The following is a 23,493-nucleotide window of genomic DNA, read 5'->3' on the forward strand; positions in this document are numbered from 1 at the left end:
AAAAGTTTAAAAATTAAACTAGGATCCTATCTGAACATATTAACATGATCAAAATTGGAAAATTGAAGCTTTCCCTACTTCTTTGATTTTGATTTGTTTCCTTCTGATTAGCAGCTGCGCAAAATTCCAAGAAAAGTTGCTTTGAGGTTTACATTTTGTTTACCCTTCTGGTAGCCAAAAATAGTACTCCCTCAAAATCCCGGATTATTAGATTCAACTTCTTTTGGGCACATGATTTAAGGAATTGACATTTAAATAGTTAAAGTGGAGAGAGAGGTAAGTATGAGAGAAGGAAAAAAAGTAGGGAGAGAGAAGAGAGAATAAGGTCAGGTTGGAGAATAAACTAAGATAGATGTTTTTTTTCTTAAAAAGGTAATGAGTCTAATATACAGGGACATCCCAAAAAGGAATAGTTGGACTAATACCTTGGGACGGAGGGAGTAATTCTTTTTTCTTTTCCCTCCTTTATAAATAGAAAGTATATATTTTAAATTTCTTTACCTCTAATGAGATGAAACCCATTTTGCACTAATACACTTTTTTTTAACCTATTAACCCGTGCTGCTTAAATAGTTCATATTTTTAAGGACATTTGGAGTATTCTTTAATTAAGAGTAAAGTTGCCTTTTGTTCTAAAAATTTATTTTAAAAAAAGTAAATAAGCTAAATAAACTAATACCCCTAAAAAAAGTGATGAGAAGAACCCTAATTCTTAATTCACAAAATATACTCCTCTCTCAATTTCTACCGTTAATGGAGGTTGATTACTTCACAAATCTACCAACATACGAATATGTCAGAGGAATACGGAAAGGTGTCACTGCTAATGGATTGCTTCTTATTTTCTCAACATCAGTCAATCCTCTTTCATATGCAATCTGATCACTCGTTAGTATACCGAGCTCTGCCAGCCTGTGAGACCGGATCATGTGATGCAATTTGGATTTGGCGTCAGCAAAATAAGTGAGCAATATAAGGTGATTTGTATCAATACGTTCCCTAAATCCGACTCTCATTATGTGTACACCCTCCGAACAGGAACATGGAGGCGCCTTGAAGCCGGCTCGGCTTTGGTTTCAATTCCATTCAGTTGGATGCATAGCATGTAATGGCAACCTCCATTGGATAGTAGTTGATTCGAGTCATATCAAATGGATTTGTAGTTTAGACCTTGAAACGAGCGTTTTAGCATATTCTCTTTCCTAATGCGGGAATTGGAAAGGGGGAATTGTGTGTTTTGGGGGATTTCTTGTGTTATTCTTATACACACCACTATGAAATTGTCATCGGATGATAAGGAATCTCAGAATCTGACTAGGGAGACAAAATGCAAAATTTTTGATTTGGTATTGATTGGCATTATGAATTTTTTAAAATTAAAATTTTTATGGATAGTGACATTTTTTTTTGGGGAAAAAAAGCTATCCCACTATCCAACAAAACCAAAACTCTTCAACAAGTTGATTTTTGGGGAGCATATAGATGGGTCGTCCTTGGTATTTACTCCCCCTTTTTCCCCAAAAAATTTTGGTTTCAGAGTGTGATCATGTTTTAGAAAAGTGTTTTTGGTGTTACATGTAATGTTCTTTTCCCTTTTTAGAAAAGTAAACATTTCTCACCCCCACTTTATTTTCTTATTTTTTTCTATCTTTCTTTCCTTTTTCATTTTACTTTATTTTTTTATTTTTAACTTTTTTAAAATTTTTTTTTTAATATCCGGAAAAAAAAAAACGCAAATGAAGGAAAGAGTATTAATTTTAAAAAAGAAAATTTAAATAAACTAATAAAAAAAGGATGGGAAAAACCCCAAACCCTTTAACACAAAAATACGGCCTTCTTTTCACTTTAAATGGAAGATTAACAAAAATTTCTTACCATTAGAACTCACCATAAACACCCCCACCTCTATCAAAAGCCTTAAGAAATGCGTTCCCTGGACCCATTTTTTGCGTCCAAATTTCCCCCAGCCGTTGAAAACCAACCAATAACTCGGTCCCCCCTTTTTTAAAGGAAGGGGCTTTTGAGACCATGATCTTCACTACCATCCCCATTTGGAGATCAAAGGACTAATAAGGCATAAAAGGACTGGGGGTACTCTTGAAGGCTTGCTTCTCTTTTGTATACATCCGGGACAAGAACACGGAGGCAAACCCGGCGGTTTTGGTTTAATTTTTTTTGGGTTGGGACGTTTTAGAAATGGCAACCCCTTTGGAAATATTCAGTCGCATCAATTGATTTGGGGTTTTTTGACTTTGAAACAAATTTTTGTTTTTTTTTTGGTGGAATTTAAAATTTGTCTGTTTTGGGGGACCCTGGATTTTATACAACCTAAATTAATATTGTCATCTGGATGATGAAGGAATCAAGTTGATGAATTTACCATAAAAAGTTCAAGATAAGATTAATTTTTTGGGTTGTATTTAGGCATTATTTATCTATTGAAGCAATTAAACATTTTAAAGATGGGACGTTTTGATGTTGGTGGAAAACTATTCCTTCCTTACCCAACAAGACAATAACTCTTCAAAAAATGAATGTTTAAGGATGCAAATGTAAAGGGGTTTGGCCCGTTTTTTAACCCCAGCCTTCTCCCCAAAAATTTTGGTTTTGAGAATGTGTTTTCTTTTTTAGTCCATAACTTTAGTCTACATACGTTTTTTGGCGATGGTTTGTTTATCTGTGTTTTTTTGTTTCTTTTTTCGTTTTAGTGTTGTTTTTTGTTGTGTCGAATAGGAAGAGTTTGATTTATTAAAAAAAAAAACATAATATTTTACAACATAGTTGTTCAATAGTGGAATTCCCGGGACATCTAATTTCTTTTGTGTTCTTGTTTACACTAGTTACTATTCTTAAAATTTATCATGGCTGCCCGGCAATATGCTACTTATACCGAATATTATCGAGGGCTGGGCCTCTCAACTTTTGCTCCGTACAAAGTAGAGGTTTTTTTCCTACTATGATCGCTTTTATGTGGGATTGTGATTCAAGGTGATAGTGCTCAGCGAGAGCTCAAATTTTTGAACTTTTAGCTGTGATTAATAAAATAAGTCTCTTTTTGTGGGTGTGGTTCTTGAACCCCAGTAAATTTTTTTTTGGTGTTTTCTTTTTCAAGTTCTTTGATCTTAATCCCAGCAATCGGTTTGTACGTTCAATTGTTTATCTATATATTTTTATTTTCAATTAATTTTTTACCTAACTAAAAAAAATTTGGGAAAATAAAAAAAAAAAAAGGGATTACAATTTTCACAGTAACTTATTTAGACAATCATTAAAATTTATAAACTAAATTTTGGGACAAAATATGTGGGAAAGAATTGGGGTTCAATTCCAAATCCGGGGTATCATAAAAAATTTTTTGATTTGGGAAATTTAAAATTTCAATTAAATCCTCCAATTTTCAATTTGAATTGATATCAAAAGTAGTAGCATTTCAAATATTTATTAAATTATACAACTACACACATTCACACACCCACAAAACATCACCCACACACACAAAGCACACCCACACTGGGCACCACACACATTGAAAAAAAAACACGTGCAACTCATACACACATGGGGTTTGGTGGTTGTGGTATTGTGAGTGGTATATTTTGTATTGTGATTCTTTTCAAATCTACCATTGTGAAAAACAGGGAAATGTGGGGGTCTAAACCTTTCATTTCCCTTAAGAAAATTCCTTTTATAGTTGTAACCTCCAATATGTTTATGAGGTGCCCCAAGACCTTCTTTTTTCCGATTCAATCCATCAAGGGCGGGGTTTTTTCACAAATCTACCATCGAAACCCCCACTAACATCCTCTCACACTCCTGAAGCATTGCAATCAGCAAATGCGTTTAAACCATGGTGCAATCTCCCCCCTCGATTTCACCAAATCCCTTCTTTCCGATTAAACCCCCCCTTTCCAAATAGTAGAGTTCCAAATATTTATTAAAATACACACCGACTATTATACACAACCACCACCCCAAAACACATTCCCCATTCTTACAAACTGCACACACGTTTACACACACACGCCACACTCCCACACATTCGCCCCACCGCCACCTCATACACACATTTATATGTAGTGGTGTCTTTAGGGGACGGAAGCAAAAACAAATAAGCCGGTGTTAAATTTAATAAAATAATAATATTATTACAATATTGAAAAAAAAAATATTTAAATAAATAAAGGTGAAGAGATTGAAATTATTGTGTTTGCAAACTTTATATTCCTTTAGGAATTAAAATTTGGACGATATGGTGAGAAGTGTCCCACACTCTTGATTGGAAAAGTGAAAATAAAACAGGAAGGAAAAAAAAGATTAAAAGAAGAGAGCAAAATTGGTGAAAAAGAATTTCTCGGCTTGACAAAGGTGTAATTGTTTACACTTGGGCTTGTTTAAAATTTAAACATTAAATATTAAATATTTAATTTAATATTATTTTTAATAATAAAATAAATAATATTATATTAATATTTAAGTAGACTAGCTGTAGTAAAATATAAACATGTACTATTAGCTGCAAATAGTATATCATTTTAAATGATTTATTGGATTATTATATGTTAAACCATTGAAATATAATGGATAGGAGAAGTATTAAAGTAAGAAATAAAGTAAAGATAATATTTTAAATATGATGTGAAAAATAGTGGTTGATTTATTTAATATGAGAAAAGAAAGTTATCCAAAATATGAAATGTGTACTCTTATTGGACAAACTTAAAAGAAAACATGTATCTTAATGGACGAAGGGAGTAATAAATTATAAGAATAGAAATATGCTTAGATTAGTAAAATTTAAAATGTTCTATTAGCACTAGTATGTTAAATATTCAATTTTAAAATAATAAAGTTTAATGTAATTATATATGAATTGTAAAAAAAGTAAAGGGCATTGTTAGAGGGAACCTACCTTAGAAAATCAACACCAAACCATTTCTAGCAATCATTTGTACATCGGACGATATACTATTTTGGCTCGATTCAAAGAAAAGTTAGGCTCTCCAAAGGCGGAGGGCAGCCCTCTGCCCCCTAGATCGGCCACTATGATTATGTAGTGTGTGAGAGGCAGATGTTTTTAATGACGTTAGCTGTACAATCTATAAATGATTGTGCAACGTGTTGATTGTGCTGACATTTTAAAATTCATTCCATATCAATTATTTCATTTGTCATAAAAGATGGATTGATTCAATTATTTCAATTCCATGCAAACTCCCATATAGTAAATATTATATAAAAAAGTGATATAAGGAATGTAGTAAATGTTTAGATTTAGATTTCATAAAGTATTTAAAGGTATTATTTTGAAAATAAGAAGAAATATGAATTGGTAAAATAAATTAGTATTTTAAATATTAATAAATTTAATATTTAAATATTAATATTAAATATAATAGCATTATTTTTAATAATAAATTAAATAATATTATATTAATATTTAAGTAGCACCAGCTTAGTTAGTAAAATATAAACATGTATTATTAGCCTGCAAATATGTATTTTCATTTTAAAATATAAAATAAAGAATGGAAAACATATTGTTCTTAATGAGGGTTGAACCCTAGACCTTTTAGTTAAAAATCCAACAACCAAACCATTGGGTTACTACACTCCACGGAGGGAGCTGGATATGCTATTTTTGGCTCGATTCAAAGAAAGTTTAGGCTTCTTCCAAATGGCGTGGAGGGCGGCACCCGCTCTCCCGCCCCCTAGATCGCCACTTAGTGAGTTATGTAGTGGTTGCGCGGCGCAGTGTTTTTAGTGAGTATGTGTGTGTATATTTAATGATTGTGCAACGTGTGTATTGTGTTCTCGCACAATTTTTAAAATTCAATTCCATATCAATTATTTCATTTTGTCATACAAAGAATTTGGAATTGAATTCCAATTCAATTTCAATTCCATGTACAAACATACCATAAAAGGATAGACTAGGAGGTTAGGGCGGGGCATCCAGAAAAGATCATATGTAATCGTGCAAACCATATGCCTTAGTGAGAGGATTAGTAGGCCTTTTCAGATGATTTTCTTGAGCTTCTCCGATGACAACCGCCTTTTCTCCATATCAGATTGGTGCGGTGAATGTGGACCGAGCATAATGAACACTGCAACACAAAACAATGACTCGATGGACTTGATAGAGATCAAGCTGCGATCTTCATTATTTCTTGAGATTATATTCATTTTGTTGAAGATTACTTTAAATTTGAGGAATTGTTTCCTTATTTATTTATGTGTTGACTTACTTTCCTAGAATAGAGTTCGTAGAAGTCCTATAAATGCTTCCTTTATACTCCTAGCTAGATATCTAGAAAAATAAAGTGTATATCATGGTATATATAGTAGGCATGTTCATAGGATTGTCTAGGGTTTCTTCGGAGTATGGTTCTTCTTTTGAGTTTTTGTTGCGTTGTTGTGTTCGGCTCTTTTCGTTATTTTTTTGTCGAATTGGCTTTACTCCATATCAATTGTTACTGGACTGATGGTTTCTACTTGCTCTTTTGAAGGAGGCAAAGTTGAGAGGCTATTGCGCGTGGAAAGGATTGGAGAAGGCCGTGTTGGAGCTAACGCCAAGTTCAGTATCATTAACAAGTCCGATGCTAGTGTTCAAGCTTCAGGCACCACCAACAACACAGAGCCAACACTACCCTTACTTCCCCTTGCAGAGACCCTGTGTTTGTTTTTTTTTTTTCTATCAAATTTATCAAGTTCACTTTCCAGCAATGAGCTTAAAATTTAAAAAATACAAAATTAATTGGATTTAAAAAGCAAAAAAAGGATAAATTGAATTGATAAGAAACCCTAATTACCAATTCACAAAGCGTACGCAGCTCTAGCAGACTACCATTTCATCAATGGGGCGATTACGCACAAATCTACCATCGAGCTCACCGCGCAACATCCTCTCACCTCCTCTCGAAGCCTTGCAACCAAGAAATGCGTCCGCAAACCATGGCGCAATCTCCTCGGCTCCCTCGATTCGCCAAATCCCTTCTTTCCGATTCCGAAACCCCTCATTTCCTAGCTTGCTTGACGCCTGGGAGGGACGAAAATACAATTGGCTCAACTCGTTGCACAATTTTCCACATCCAAGAGGAAGTCCTAATTGAAGTCCTTGAAGACGAAAATGAAGAAGAAGAAGAAGAAGAAGACCAAAATCAAAATCAAAATCTCCACGAAGTCGGAGAGGAAGTCCAAATTGAGGATGAGGAGAAACACGTATATGAAGAAGAAGAAGATAAAAATCAAAATCAAATTCAAAATGAAGACGAGGAGGAACACGAAGACCCAAATTCTCCATGAACTTCACAACAATTAGCTCACATGTTTCGATATCCCTTTCGGAAAATCAATGCGGAATCAATGGTAGGTATCGCAGCTAATGGATTGTTTTCTTTACTTTGAGTTTGGGCATCCGCATCCATCTCTTTATATGGAATCCTCTCACTGTCAGATATCGAGTCTGCCGCCCAAACAATCCATGTCGATTAATTTTAATTATATGTTGAGTTTTGGATTACTGTGAGTCAAATTAGTGGGCAATATAAGGTCGTGTGCATCAATCGCGACTGATCTGCTCATTGTGTACACCTGAACGGAGCATGGAGGCGCGTTGAGCCGGCGCTGCTTCTGGTTTTGAATTCAATTTAGAGGGACGGGTTGTGTGTAACGGAAACCTCCATTGGATCATGTATGACTCCACTCGACCCTTGTTGATATGTGGTTTTTGTTGAAGATTTCTCCACGACTTCTAGAGAAGCCGAGAAATCAAAGACAAGATATTAGGCAATTTAAGGAATAGATATTTTGTAATATTAAATAATTAAAGAATTGGCTAGAAGCACCCTGCTCCTTGTAACCGACTTAGTATGGAAAATGGGCTAAGTATAGACTAATCTAGAATAGGTAATTAGTACGAACTATGTCGGTTATTTTGTATGCTAACCGACATTGAACTCCATAAATAGGCATCAATCTTCATTGTAGGAGTATGTACACAAGAGAGTGAGTGAGTGCACTAGCTAAGTGTGCGTGAGTGTGTACGAATTAGTGTGCGAGGTTTGTCCTCGTAGAGCTAGAGGTGTGTCCTCGGGTGTCTTGTGAGGAGTGTCCTCCAAGAGTCGTAGTGTTGTGTTGGTGTTGTGTACACCTTGTTGTGTTGTGTATTGGTGTTTCGTACACCGTTGTCGGAGCTTAATAAAATTCTGTTTGTGTGTCGATCTGGAGTACCGCGATACCCAACAAGTGGTATCGAGCCACGCCACGTGGAGTTGTGGTGATCGTTGTTGTAGCCGTGATATTTTGAGGTGTTCTTTGCAGGTCGAGAACCGTTACTCTGCCGAATTAACGTGATCGGGACGTTGTTGATCGCTCCTCTCGGGAGTTAATAGTCCCGGGGTTATTGTTGGCGTCATTACTCACCGGAGTTGACAGCTGGAGAACACCAGTACCACCAGATGGCGGTTTTTTCCGAGTTGCAAATAGCATCGAGAAGCTAAATAGCATCAATTAGGGAAAATTTGGAGTATCCGGATGCGATATTATCTCATAGGCCAGACTTATGGGATATTGTTGGAGGAGAAAAGACCACACCACCGAGTGGTGATGCGAACGCGAAAAGAGGAGAGATGAAATGTGGAAAGGCGATGTCGTATTGATGGTTGCGGTAGAAGACGAGCAGATGCAACGTATCGTCGCTATGCCCGAAGGAGGGGTGGAGTCAAGACCGTTTGCAAGAAGAACGGAAGCTGCAACGCCTAGAGAATGAGCTATTCTCCATCTGCAACGGAGCTCACTTGGTAAGTCATACTTTTCTAAAGTTAAATCGTTATGCGAAGAGATTTCAAAATTAGATCCGAATAACATGATTAACTAGGACGAGGATGAGGAGGATCATCATCCATGGTCTAAGACCCAGTTCAAGGGTCTTGTGCGCCACGCGCGGTTGGCTACACAACCAACTCGGACGAGTTAGAGAATATCTTGCCCAAACGAAGAGACTTTGGATGATAAGATAGCTAAAGTTGGGGTAAGGACTATGAGGAAGAAGCTCGTTTCATGGGCAATAGAGGCCGCGGTGCCGGAAATGATAACGGCGCATGGTTAAGGTGATCGAGAATATCAACGTAAAAGGGGACGAAGGTATTCGAGATCAATGGTGTGGACGAAAGAAGATGATCGAGAGGAGGGCGTTCTCGGCAGGGGGCATAACGCGAGATGGCCGGAGAGAATCTCAAAGAAAATTTGATAGAGTATGTTATAATTGTGGGGAAGAAGGGCCACATAGCCAGGTATTGTTGGTCGGGGAATAAGCCAAGAGAAGTCATGCGTGATAACTAGCGGGGGCATCACCGATGAAGAGGAATGGGACGTGAAAGCATTAACTATTCGAGTGAAGGAGAATTGGAGTCCCGGTGTCCTCCGTTATAGAAGAAGAAGATTGGAACTTTGACGATTCCATGTTGATTATTAAGACGAAGAGGGAATATTATTGAGGAGACTTGGGGAGAAGCAAATGGAGAAAAAGCCGGAGTTTCTAGAAGTTGAGGAGGAAATTGGGCGGCGACTTGTGGAGCTTAAAAAACAATAAGATAATGAAGAAGATGGAGATATGGATGTATCGGAGATTGAACGGATCAAAAGCGACAAAGCTGAAGAACTAGAAAAGATTTTGGGGTCCAGAGAAGAAAAAATTTTGAGAGCCGGGCTCAACGGAAGAATCGTGTCAAGGTAAATATCCCGAAGAGCTCGTGATTCGAAGTTACGAAGCTTCAAGAACAACTTAACATACGAAGAAGGAAGTCGGTGTCAGGGGTGTTGAAGATTTCTCCACCGACTTCTAGAGAAACCGGGAAAACAAAGACAAGACATTAGGCAATTTAAGAAATAGATATTTGGTAATATTAAATAATTAAAGAAATTGGCTAAGCATCTAGCTCCTTGTAACCACTTAGTATGGAAAATAGGCTAAGTATGGACTAATCTAGAATAGGTAATTAGTACTCCCTCCGTCCCAAGGAAGATGACCCCTTCCTTGGGCGGCACGAGATTTTATGCAACCTTATTTTACGTGTTAAGTGAAGAGAGTAAAGTAAGAGAGAGAATAAAGTAGAGAAAAAATGTGTTTCTATTTTTAGTAATGGATCATCTTGATTTAGATAAACTAAAAAGAAAAGTGGATCATTTTCAATGGGACGAAGGGAGTATTGATGCTAACCGACATTGAACTCCTATAAATAGGCATCAATCTTCATTGTAGGAGTATGTACACAAGAGAGTGAGTGAGTGCACTAGCTAAGTGTGCGTGAGTGTTTACGAAATTAGTGTGCGGGGTGTGTCCTCGTAGAGCTAGAGGTGTGTCCTCGGGTGTCTTGTGAGGTGTGTCCTCCAAGAGTCGTAGTGTTGTGTTGGTGTTGTGTATTGGTGTTTCGTACACCGTTGAGGGAGATTAATGAAATTCCGTTTGTGTATCGATCCTAGAGTACCGCGATACCCAACAGTTTTGACGTTGACCGAATGTTTTAGCATCTTCTCGCTCATCCTGCCGCTAGATGAGCGCCTAATTGTGGAGTTAGGTGTTTTGAGGGACTGCTGTGTGTTTCTTACGTGTGGAATGATGAAAGTTACCTCTGGTCGATGAAGGAATACCGAATTGAGGAATCTTGGACCTTAGAGAACAGGTTGAGTTATAATGTTTTTATTTTGATTTTGGTACTTGCACCGGAATAAAGTCTGTTTATCCTATCAAAGTTTTCAATGATGGTGACGTATTGATGTTGATGGTGCCGAAACACATTGACTTTGACTCGAAAGAGGCGTTTATCTACTACTCCGAAGACAGTACTTTTTGAACAACTCGATCGATTGATGAACGTCCTGTCCGATTGATGAATCACTCAATACGATTGATTTTTCCAATAGGATTACGGAAGGATTCCGTATGATCGAGGAATTGCATGTGCGGAATCACCTCACCTATGCCATGATTTTCACTCTGTCCTTCTCTCACTAAAGAGTTTTGGAATTGAGAATGTAATCTCGTACTAGTAGATATTAATCTACTTATAGTGTTTGTTGTTGTCGTGTTGTGTCAATACAACTTAAATTTCTTATAAGTTCATGTTTGTGGTTGATGTTTTCTTATTCTATGGTATTTGGGTTTGATTTATCATGTTTTGTCATTAATCGTGTTGCGCTATTAAATATTTCTTGGCGTCTTGTCTATAAATGGAAATTGACTAATTTATATGGATGTACCAAATATGAACTGTTGTGGTCTATTGTCTATAATCTCGCTCTAGCTTATATTGTTAAATCGCTTTGTTGTCTTAATTTTTGGAGATGTGTTCGTGTTGAAGGTTTTCTTATTGTGCGGTGCTCGAGTTTGACCATATTATGTTTTGTTATCACTGTCTTTCAAAGTTATTGGACTCATTTTTGTGGATGCACCAAAATAACAAAGATGAGTATAATTTTTATGAAGGACGTGTACAGTAAGAAATCCTTATCTTTGGTATTTCACCATATTCAGTATTTTCTCTATGTCCCTTACTTTATTAATTCTCTCTCCCACTTCTTTACAAATATACTCATAAAAATCACCATATCTCTTTCTTGTTTTTGTATTATCTATTTCTTTCTTAACATTTTTGTTTCTAATATAAACTATTTGTTGCTATTGTGTTTGCATTTGTACAAGATGTGTTTGTGTTGAATGTTTTATTATAGTGTGGTGTTAGGATTTATCCTTTTGTTACTGTGTTGTTATCTTGTCTGGCTAGTGAAGTATATATATTGGGAGGCACTGTCTATATATGCAAATAGACTCATTTTTGCTAGAGTGATTCAAGTTTTGGTATTTAACCCAACATTTTAAAAATTAGACCAAATATTTAAGTCTTCTTGAATAGGAAAAATTGATCTTTTCGATCACGAAACGGTCGATGGATGACCCGATTTGCTATCTGTGATGTCAGAGGATAGGATAGTTGTGGGATGCCTTGTTAAGGGGACGGACAATAACGTGTGCATTGTGAATTACCTTAATTGTTTCAAGTTATAAGATCTAGTAATATTTTTGGAAAACAATCTAGCTAGTTCATATGATGACGAAAAGATATTTATACTGTAAGACGATTCACCTTCAACCGATAAGATCGAAGTCAGATAGAGTAAGTAAACGATGAACTATTATTGATCGTATTAATAAAATCTAGTTGATCCAAATAAAAACTCTTTAAAGTGCCTAGCTAATAAAATTTTACACTAACAAACTATGATCTTACCTTGTCTTGCATAGCTATATTGGTTATAAATATTCTAATGCGTTGCACTAATTAACAAGCCAGTTGTTGGCGTGTGAAGAAATTTCAACTACTTTGAATGTTCTACATAAACGCGTTTCTAAGAAAAACAAGACTTTTCCAAATAGGAAGGCAAAGAGTCTTTTCTCCCATACTTTACTAATTCATTTCCGTACAAATGCAGCCTATTTATTTAACAAATTTATTACTATCATACAAAACTCTCCCACAAAATGAAGGAAGAATTCTTCACAAATCTACCATCACACATCACCATTGACATCCTCTCCCGACTCTCCGTCCCAACCATTCTCCTATGCAAATCCGTTTGCAAGCCATGGCTCGATCTTCTCACCACTCAAGAATTCATCAACCATCATCTTTCCCCCCTTCACGGATTTATATCAACGTCAGCCAACGGCGTCCTTCTCTGGCGCAACGCCAACATCAGGCCAAATGCCCTTGCCATATGCAATCCGATCACCCGTGAATACATAGAAATCCATTCACCTCAAGACTTCGACTACACGTACCCTCAAGTAGTCACATTTGGATTCGGAGCCAGCAGAGTCAGCAACGAACATAAGTTAGTTAGAGTTTTCCATGATTGCATACTGGATCAAGACACGTACAGAGTATTACGGATCCCCAAATCTGAGTGCCATGTGTACACCGTTGGAGCCGGATCATGGAGGAGGGTCGCCCCTCCCGCTCCCTTCGTGTACAGCTGTCATTCCGTTGGGGCATTTCTGAATGGAAATCTTCACTGGCTTGTGTTTGATTTAGATAACAAGCCCGTCATTTCTTGCTTTGATCTTGAAACAGAGATGTTTCGCGTATTCTCAGCTCCTCCTCCGCATCAAGGAGGAGGGCTTCTGATAGACGTGTTTGCTTTGGGGAAAGCCTCTGCGTGTGGGGATAACTCATCCGAAGATGAGATTGTTATCTGGCTGATGAAGGAATATGGAGACGAGAAATCGTGGAGGAAAGAATATGTGATTAGCAAAATTGAGGATTATAAGGGTCAGAGTTATGAAGTAGTTCGGCCACTCAAAGTGTTCAAAGATGGAGACATGTTGATGGCGTGCGGTGAGTTCTCCCTCTTTTACTCTTCAAGTAAGACAAGAACTATTTCGCGGATTGAAATGTTTGGCTATGCTAATTCAGTCGTTCATACCTCGAGCTTTCTCTCTCTACGAGTTTTGGAACGGAGAACGTTAGCTACTTCTGATTTCTATATATGTTGTTTATGATTCTCAACCTCGTTGAAAATTGAAGAGTAAATATCAAAATACGAATTTGGTCGAAAAACAGGTCCGTAATAAATGAAATCCTTGTCGGAGTGGTCCTTTTTTTTGACGTTAACGAAGAGAGCAATGTGAGTTCTTGATCCAGAGAGTCAGCTCCCGTCAGATTATTTTCCCCCAAAGTCGAAGTACTTCAAAAGACCTTAAGTAATCAAAGAAGGGAATGGAGCCAGTGAATGAGGTTTCATTGAACTGCAACCAAGTAAGCATGGAAGCATTGCCGATAGTGGTTGGGATTTCTCTGGTGAGTCTGTTGGAAGATAAATGTGAGAGGAAGACTGCCGGAGAGATGGTTGAGCAGAAGAGATAATATACTTCCAATGTAGAGAGATTAAATATGGAATGTGAGTTGAGCATTTGCTTATGCATGAATAAGTGTGATGTTTTTGAGATTACCAAGCTCTTCTGTTAGTTCACCTTTCATCAAGTAATTCATATTCAGTAACAAATTTCAATAATATGTAATGAACTTGCATGCTTCAATGTATTCTTTTGTCAGAAGAGGATGATGGGAGAAGGTGTTGAAATGCTTTGAAATGTTTCAAGATCAAAGCAAGAAATTTGTGATGGGGATTTTGGATCTACCACCAGCCACTGAAGATTTCCGTTAAGAAATACCCCAAACGAATCATACATTAGCTTGTCACCGGTTATGATACTTCTCAATAAAAAATTCCCTAGTCTAGACATAACATTTGACATAATGAGTTCTTATGCCCAACAAATACTTATATGACAAGTAGAACTCTATAAAATTTATATTCCAACTAGCATAACTATACATGGAAACTAGTCGATATATAAATCTACAATCAATGAGTATTTCATTAAATTATGGAAAATTTTCCAATTATTTTAAACCATTTTTGAATACTCTCAACTACATATTGAATCTTATGGGAATAATATATGCGTACAAACAATAATACATATCTTTTGCAACTTTATTTTATAATTTTAAAAATTTCTTAAATTTTTATATGCTATCAAATAAATAGAAAAAATTGGCTACATTAACAATATACAAGTAGTTTTAAGGGAAAATTAGGAATTTTCAACGTAGCATGGTTTTTTCCGTGAACTTTAAATATTGTATGAAAAGTCATGAACTTTATTGGAATGTGCAAATTTCTCATCCGACCCGATCTAATAGATTTCTGACACAAACTTATCCTACATGGCGTGCCGGAGACATTTCTTGACACAAAACTCAACTAATTCTGATTTTTCTTCTATCTTTGCAATCTCTGACTCTGAACTTATCACAAACATAAAACTAGCACAAATGAAATCATACAAATCAAATTCCACAAATCGAATTCAGCATACAACTCGACATAAACATACAAATCGAACTCAGCTTACAACTCGACATAAACATACAAATCAAATTGAACCCTAAATTTGTTATTGGCCATGTCACGCCTCCGGCGAGCCACGTAGGATAAGTTTGTGTCAAAAATTTATATGTAGGGTCGGATGGAAAATTTACACAGTCTGATACAGTTCATTACTTTTCATGCAACATTTAAAGTTTACGGAAAAAACAAACTATATTCAAAATTCATAATTTTACAAGCAATTTGCCCTAGTTTTAATTGAAAAAGTGAGTAAATGAACCAAAAAAACGTCACAGCACCATGGCATTGTAGCCCCGGCTGTGTTTCCTCCACGGCAGAGGATGCACGATCGCTGATGATGTGGAGTTTTATTTTTAAAATTTTTAAATTAAATAATAAAATAAAATCCGTCGTTTTAATTGCCACCTAACTTTAATTTTGAATTTAAAAAAATAAAGTTGCTTTTTTGCCTTTAAGAATTCAAAAATAAAATAGTATAAAAAGGGGATGCGAAGAACCCTAGTTCGTCTTCTTCATCACTTTGTTTGAACGGCAGAATTCTATCAGAAATGGAGCGTGAATTCTTCACAAATCTACCACCAGATATGACAATCAACATCCTATCGCGGCTCTCTATACGAGGCATTGCAATCAGCAAATGCGTTTGCAAACCATGGCTCAATCTAATCGAGTCCAACGACATCGTCAAATCCAAAATCAAAACCGCATCTGCCCTAGTTCATTTCACGCCCTCGGCTCGATGCACGATTTTCGAAATCGACGATGAAGACGAATCTGATTTGGAGAGCCATGATCTTCACTACCATCCACTCACTGATTTGGTGATCCCTCACCCAAGAAGAGAATCAATGGAAGGTATCACTGCTAATGCATTGCTTCTTCTGTACTCAAAATCAACCAAATATGTTCCTCATGTTTACATATGCAATCCGATGACTCGTGAATATACTGATCTCTGTTTCCCTCTTTACATCTCGAAACGTGTGTTCAAATTTGGATTCGGTGTGAGCAAAATAAGTGGGAAGTATAAGGTGGTCTGTATCTATACGGATAATGGTTTCAACTCTCATTATGTATATACCCTCGGAACAGATAAATGGAAGCGCGTTGAAGCTGGGGCTGCTTCTGGTTTCATATTCTGGGGTCAATCCTTTTTATGTAATCACAACCTCCATTGGAAGGTAATAGATTTTTGGGATAACTATTCGATTTGTGGTTTTGACGTTGAAACAGAATGCTGTAGCATCATCTCCTTTCCTTCTAATGGATATGGATTAGGGAATTTGTGTGTCATGAGGGACTGCCTGTGTTATTATTATAGGTTGGGAAATGATTTTGTCATATGGCTGATGAAGGAGTACCAAGTTGAGGAATCTTGGACCTTAGAGTACAAGTTGAATATTGATTCTGATTTTGATCGGTTTTGTATGCTTGTTGACCCAATTAAACTTTTCAAAGATGGTGACATTTTGATGTTGATGAACAAAACTCGTCTCATCTACTATTCCAACAAGACAAGAACTTTTGAACATGTGGGTATGTTTAAGGATTTAGAGGCGAAGAATTATGTCAGTCCCCTGATTTTCAATCCTAGTCTTTTCTCACTCAAAAATTTTGGATTTGAGAATGTGATCTCATTTTAATTCATAAGTTTAGTCTACATTAGTGTGTTCTTTTCTAAGATTTCTTTATTGTGTAGTTTTTGGTTCTAAGGTGTCTTTGTCATTTAGAGGCAAAGGATTAGGTCAGTCCCCTGATTTTCAATCCTAGCCTTTTCTCACTCAAAAATTTTGGATTTGAGAATGTGATCTCATTTTAATTCATAAGTTTAGTCTACATTAGTGTGTTCGTGTCTAAGATTTCTTTATTGTGTAGGTTTTGGTTCTAAGGTGTCTTTGTCATTTAGTGTTTAGGTTTACCCTTATTGTGTCAATCCAACACACACTATATGTCTAGCCTAGCTAGCTAGCATATAGTTTTTGACTTATTGTCTATGATCTCATTGTAGTTCATAATGTTAATCTACATGAATCACTTCTATCGTCACATCATATGTCGGCATGTTGTGTTGTGATATCGATTCGAGGTGGTAATTCACCAAGGATGAAATATTGTCCGCAACCATCCTATCCGTCCGTCGAATCAACAAGAGGTTCATGGAGAAAGAGAAGATCAAGGATGATGAGATTTGCTAGACTTTCATGATTTATTAATAGCTTTGCACTATCTTTTGTTAAGTAAAAATAAGGATGGGATTTACAAGACTTTATTGATTATTTAGTACTATTACTTTTCTTTAATAACTTTGCAGGATCTTCTATTAAGTAATAAGGAATTGTTTTGATGGCCTAACTTATTTAGACTGTCATGTAAACTTCTATAAAAGGATAGACTTGGAGGTTGGGAGGGGCATTCAGAAAAGTTCATTTGTAATCGGGGCAAACTGTTTAGTGAGAGGATTATTAGGCCTTTTTGGAGGATTGTCTTAGGCCTCTCCGATGACTTTTAATTTGAGTTAAATTCTAGTTCTTATTTTCCGGAATCAAATCACTTTCCACAATCCAGTCCATCCTAGAGAACACGTACGTTTATGGTATTCGAAACCATTACAAAATGGAGTAAAACATAATGTTTCGGACCAATAAATAATAAACTTAATTTGTAGGATCATAAATATTTTTTGATCAAATGTATGGGACAAACGTTGACCTTTAGTCTATTAAATATTATAAATTTTTTAAGTCAAATAATTTTTTAAGTCAAATTTTTTAGACAGTATGTATTTTGGAGTTTTCGAATAAGATGGGCTGGGCCTCAACTAACAATTATGACTTGGGCTTATTAAAAGGCTAAAATTTCATAGGTGTAATTAACTTAGTCATTGGCGTGACAAGTGTCTATCTTTAGCCATTAGTGCCTCTCTCCTAAAAAGATGAGATGTCGAACCAAATGCCTCTAATTTGATTTCCTCTAATTTTCAATTCTAACATTTTAAACGATCGATCATACACACATGTGCTTTTTTTGCAGATTAATGGGGAGATTCGTTGTAGCAGTTTCAGCGGTAGGAAACCTTCTGAAATTGGGAATTTGAGGCTGCTTTGAGTTTTACTCTTTTGAAGGTACGGTCTTCTTCTGCTTACTTTTTGTATTGTAAATTCTGATGCGCTAAGGTGTTTGTGACAGTGTCTCAACGACCATACACGATGCATCTATTCGAGTTAAATTGTGGCTATGATTAATAGATTGTTTGAGAAATAATAAATAAACACTAAAATTGGAAATCTTGTTAGATGATTGCAACTTGAAAATGAATATTTTATTCGTCACTTCATTTAGCTTTCGGTTACTTACTACTCCCTCCGTTTCTTCATAGTTGAGTCATTTTTCTATTTCGGGAAGTTTCTTCATAGTTGAGTCATTTCCATATATGGTCACTTTTTTCTCTTTCTTACTTTACTCTCTCTTACCTATTCTCTCTACTTTATTCACTTTATAATTTATTCCCTCTACCTTTTCGTCTCTCTTACTTTTTTTATCTATTTATTTAACAAACCCATTCATTCATAAAACTCCGTGCCGAAAAGTTCCGCCTCAACTATGAAGAAACGGAGGGAGTACTATTTAATACCCTCTTACTTTAACAACTCCATCATCATCCTGAACAAAGTTAATTGCAATTTACTACCAATTTCATGGAGACCTCTTTCTTATTTCCTTTTTCACTCATGCTTTTATTTACATTAAACATCTTCTTCACCCTCACCTCACCTGCATCACTAACTGATTTCTCCACTGATCAAGATGCTCTTCTTGCTTTCAAACAAGCCATCACTGTAGACACAAATGGTGTGTTGAGCAACAACTGGCTCCCCAACAATTCCATATGTCACTGGACCGGCGTCTCCTGTGGCATCAAACACCACAGGGTCACAGCTCTCAATCTCTCCAACTTCTCCCTCCACGGTAAGCTCACTCCACATCTAGGAAACCTTACGTTTCTTCAGTCCTTGGATGTCAGCTCCATCAATTTCACTGGTGTCTTACTTGCTGAGCTGTCTAATCTACGCCGTTTGAAGCAAGTAAATGCAACATCTAACAACTTTACCGGAGAAATACCGAGAGGTATCCTTACAAACATGTCTTTATTGGAAGACATTGATCTGAGGTTTAACAACCTATCAGGCGAGCTCCCAAGTGATATATGCAATAATACTCCAAAACTGAAGAGATTATATCTCAGAGATAATCAAATTTATGGAAAAATTCCAACGAGTATGTATAAGTGCATAGAGATGGAGGATCTGAGCTTGTCCATGGAAACATACCAACTGAAATTGGGAATTTGAGCATGCTTACGCTTTTATCTATATATGATAACCATCTCGAAGGTAGCTGTTAAGGGTGAAGTTCCCTTAACCCGATAAAAGGCAGTCGCCGGAGCTTTGCCGGTCGATCAAACCAAGAATTAAGATTGCAAAACGATAAAAGGTAAAAAGATAATTTCATATTTCTTCATTGAATATTCAAAAGATAACAAAGACTCCTATTTATAATACTAATAGCCTAATACCCTAACTTAGTGACCAAGAAAATAATCATAAGAGATATAGAAAAGATACAATAATATAATAATAGAGATATGGGAGATATATTGGAAGATTTAATCGTATCAACTCCCCCATGGTTGAAATCCACCTTGTCCTCAAGGTGAAAACCACGAAGCAACAACGAGGGATCCTCCAGGATCAAACACATGCTCGCCAAAATTGCATTCGGAAGGGATTTTCAACTTTCTTTTCTCACCCAAGCACATCCCCAATACTAGTAGCCATCGTTTGATTACTTGTCCACTACCAAATTTGATATCAATTGGATCCCCCCGTTCAAAAGTGGGATTGAAAATTGTTCCATCAGTAAGCATTCCCTTGTAGTGTATGTTAACACCGTCACTTTCTTGAACCTGAACTTCACAAGTCTTAGGCCTGTGCTCTTTCATTGAGCGCGGGAGATGGAGGAGCGAGGGCTGTTGGGAATCGTCTACCTGAGATGGGGCAGCATCTGCGGGAATGATTGATAGGGTATGAATCCTATCGGGGCTACACGGCAAGAAGAAAGCAGGTGATGGTGGCGGCGGGGCAACAGCCAGCAGCTGCGCTGTTGAAGAGCCGTGAGTCAGCGGTGGCGGTGGTGGTATCAGGACAGTAGTGACGGCCAACGGCGTGAGTTTCGAGCAGTAGGGACTTGTAGGACGGATCAGCGGTTGCTGCACATCAACGGGATATTTTTGGCAGGAACGACCTTGAGTTGTCGTTGTCGGGGCAATTGTCGAGGCTGCATATGCCGGGCCTGAGTACTGGATGTGTTGTGGTGGCATATCGGCCCAAGAATATGGTGAACGAAGATGTGGTGGTTGCCAGACAGTAGCTGCAGCAGGTTGGATATAACGGTGGTATGACTCCGGAATCGGCACAGGCGGCGTCGGCGGTGCTGAATTGGTTGAAACATCAACAACGTCAGGCAAGCTCCAAGGGTTGTTATGTGGCGGATATCTGTCAGGCTGATATGGTGGCTGGTAGGGTGGGTAAGGTGGCTGTGCTGAGGTGTACCGCTGGGTTTGGTCGGGTGGATCAGGTTCGGGTTGCAACGGAGGGAGCGTTGCTGCTACCCTGCGCTCATGCTCAAGCAATCGGGACTCGATTCTGGCCAACCTAGCGAGAATATTCTCCCATGTTGCTGCTGTTGAAGTCAATTGCAAGCCTTCATATGCTTGCGATATCTCCGAAGACCATGAAAGAAGATTGACTTTAGCCATGAGTTCGAAAATGGAAGCACCAATTGTTAAGGGTGAAGTTCCCTTAACCCGATAAAAGGCAGTCGCCGGAGCTTTGCCGGTCGATCAAACCAAGAATTAAGATTGCAAAACGATAAAAGGTAAAAAGATAATTTCATATTTCTTCATTGAATATTCAAAAGATAACAAAGACTCCTATTTATAATACTAATAGCCTAATACCCTAACTTAGTGACCAAGAAAATAATCATAAGAGATATAGAAAAGATACAATAATATAATAATAGAGATATGGGAGATATATTGGAAGATTTAATCGTATCAGTAGCTATATTAACCTACGTATAATCAATGAAATGGAGCTTTCACTGTGATTTAACTATGTATTCTAGTTAATCTCATTTTCCTACATTTTGATAGGAAATATTCCGTCTTCTATTTTCAATGTTTCACGGTTGGAAATCATATTTCTCAGTGGGAATAAACTGGATGGAAGAATACCAACAAACTTGGACAATTTACTCAACCTCAAAAAGTTATATCTTAGCGGGAACAACTTAACAGGTGCGAACTTTCTATTAGCCCGGAATTAGTGCTTCATATATTATTTTAAGACAAGTGTCTTATTTTTGAGTTTTGTGATAATAATTAGGACAATTGATTACTAATATTACGAATTTTGGTTTTTCCACTATCTTAAAACTTGTTGTAAAATTCATGAACTTTATTATATTTTGAGATTTCTTGTAATAAACAATTCCAGCCAAATGTTATTCCGATGTGGCTGTCGGATAATCTAGATAGCCCAAACTATATCGGTTTGGCAAATCAAAATGCTTATCTACACAAAATAAAGTTGTTTTGGTATAAAAATATTTTATAAAATTAAAAGTAATTTTAGATTTTACATATCATATTTTCTCTATTCTAATAATTTTCCGTCGTCATCACTCTCCTAACTCTCCTGCTCTTTTCCTTCTGACTCTCACTCGCTCTCTCTCCAAATCCACCTACACCGTCACTCTCTGTAAATCTGCTGCCGCAGTGTCTCTGTAAACACTAAATGCCACATCATTGCTATATTTAATTGTCTAAGTTGTTTTTAAGTATATATGTGTAATTAATTGTACACGTTTCTATGCTATGACAAATTGGTAGGCGAGATACCGAAGGCGATTGGACATCTTACATCCTTGACTCATCTCTACCTTAGTAGGAATAGCTTGACAGGTATGATTTGTTTACTACTCACTCTTATCGAGTTATTTTAGTGTAATTTAAACTTAATATTCAAATTTTAGAATATAAAGTAAATTCAGACACTATGTAAGAATTTTCTAGTTAATTTCTCATGATTGACTAAATTCTTTCAATTTCAGCATGTTTATTAATGCGATTAATACTATATTACACATTCGTTACTACAACTTGAATTTACATATCCATTACTCCTTTGCTTTCCCCAATCACTTTAAGTATCCAGGTTTCTACATTTCTAATATTCCAAAAAGTGGGTAAAGTATCAAATTTACTCCCTTGCACCCCAATCACTTTAAGTATCCAGTTGTCTAACAAATCTAATAATTTTCATCCCAACAAAAGCGATTCGTATTCCTTTTTAGCGTTCCATTTAAATTGATTGTTTTAAGCATATGATATAGATATAATTGATTGCACCCACTGCTGTGACATGACAAATTGATAGATGTCATACCGAAGGAGATTGGCCATCTTACATGGTTTTGTTTCCCTTTGGGTTTTAATAGGGTTTACAGGGATGACTTTATCACTACTTTAATTTCAGTTTACTAAAGTCGATACTTTATAGTATTAATCACTTTCCACAAATCCAAGTCAAATCGTCTAATTTAATTCTAAGATGTCTATCACAATTAGTCTAATTTCCATATATTTTAAATCAATCTTAAACATAAAATTGTAGTCAAAAATCTATTTTATTTTCTTTTTTTGTGTTCATTTTTCGAATAATTAGTTAACAATATCAGGTTCTGGCTTTTTAACAGTGCTTAGTTGTTAATGAGGTCAACTAAATTGCTTTTGATGCTTCCAGTATAAAAGGACCAATTTTGAGACCAATTCATATTGTTGGAGACCAAAACACAATATATTTTGCGTAGGACAACAACTTTAGTTGATGTAATGTATATTATCTAAATTACACTTCCATAAATTATTAAATAAGTCTTACCTTCCGTCTAACTATTTCTTTTAGTCTCGAAAATTATGAACTTCCTAATTTTGGAATAGTTGCAACACATAATCTCTACACATTTTATTTCAACTTATGGAATTAGTACTAATACAATACTAATGATATGGCTCACTCTCCATTAAACTTACTAACTACCATTTATCCACTCACTACTTTACAATGTATGATTAAACTTGTCAACAAATTTCACACTTTAGGACTGGAGTGGATATATTTCATGGCTTGAAGTTTTGACCAATGTCCCAAGTTAATAACTCGAAATTTATAAAAGCAACCGCTTTAAATTATGGTAGATGAATTGTTAAAAGAGTTTGGTGATAGAGTAGACCTTGAGTTTTTATGTGTCATATTTTGATAGGAAATATTCCGTCATCTATCATCAACATTTCTTCGTTGGAACTCATATACCTCGATCAAAATAACATATCTGGAAGCATACCCTCAAATTTAGACAATTTACTCAACCTCCAAGCATTGCATCTAAGCGCCAACAACT

The 23,493-nt window shown here is 36.5% G+C and overlaps 4 protein-coding genes across 4 annotated transcripts; 3 read left to right on the forward strand and 1 right to left on the reverse strand.

The window, feature by feature from the left end:
* Positions 1-12,535: 12,535 nt before the first annotated feature.
* On the forward strand, positions 12,536-13,555 carry LOC125199601 (F-box protein At3g07870-like). The gene has a single exon (XM_048097576.1). It carries the CDS (start codon positions 12,536-12,538, stop codon positions 13,553-13,555), a length of 1,020 nt encoding a protein of 339 aa, XP_047953533.1.
* A 1,963-nt stretch (positions 13,556-15,518) lies between these two features.
* LOC125199602 (putative F-box protein At1g47730) lies at positions 15,519-18,075 on the forward strand. The gene is made up of 2 exons (XM_048097577.1): positions 15,519-16,538; positions 18,001-18,075. The coding sequence occupies exons 1-2, from the start codon at positions 15,519-15,521 to the stop codon at positions 18,073-18,075; spliced, it is 1,095 nt and encodes a 364-aa protein (XP_047953534.1).
* Positions 18,076-18,698: 623 nt separating this feature from the next.
* On the forward strand, positions 18,699-19,319 carry LOC125199603 (putative receptor-like protein kinase At3g47110). The gene has a single exon (XM_048097578.1). The coding sequence runs from the start codon at positions 18,699-18,701 to the stop codon at positions 19,317-19,319; it is 621 nt and encodes a 206-aa protein (XP_047953535.1).
* Positions 19,320-19,592: 273 nt separating this feature from the next.
* Positions 19,593-20,785, reverse strand: LOC125199604 (leucine-rich repeat extensin-like protein 3). The gene has a single exon (XM_048097579.1). It carries the CDS (start codon positions 20,783-20,785, stop codon positions 19,676-19,678), a length of 1,110 nt encoding a protein of 369 aa, XP_047953536.1. The 3' UTR covers positions 19,593-19,675.
* Positions 20,786-23,493: the final 2,708 nt, after the last annotated feature.

This window comes from Salvia hispanica, unplaced genomic scaffold (assembly GCF_023119035.1).
Source record: "Salvia hispanica cultivar TCC Black 2014 unplaced genomic scaffold, UniMelb_Shisp_WGS_1.0 HiC_scaffold_581, whole genome shotgun sequence".
Taxonomy (NCBI): domain Eukaryota; kingdom Viridiplantae; phylum Streptophyta; class Magnoliopsida; order Lamiales; family Lamiaceae; genus Salvia; species Salvia hispanica.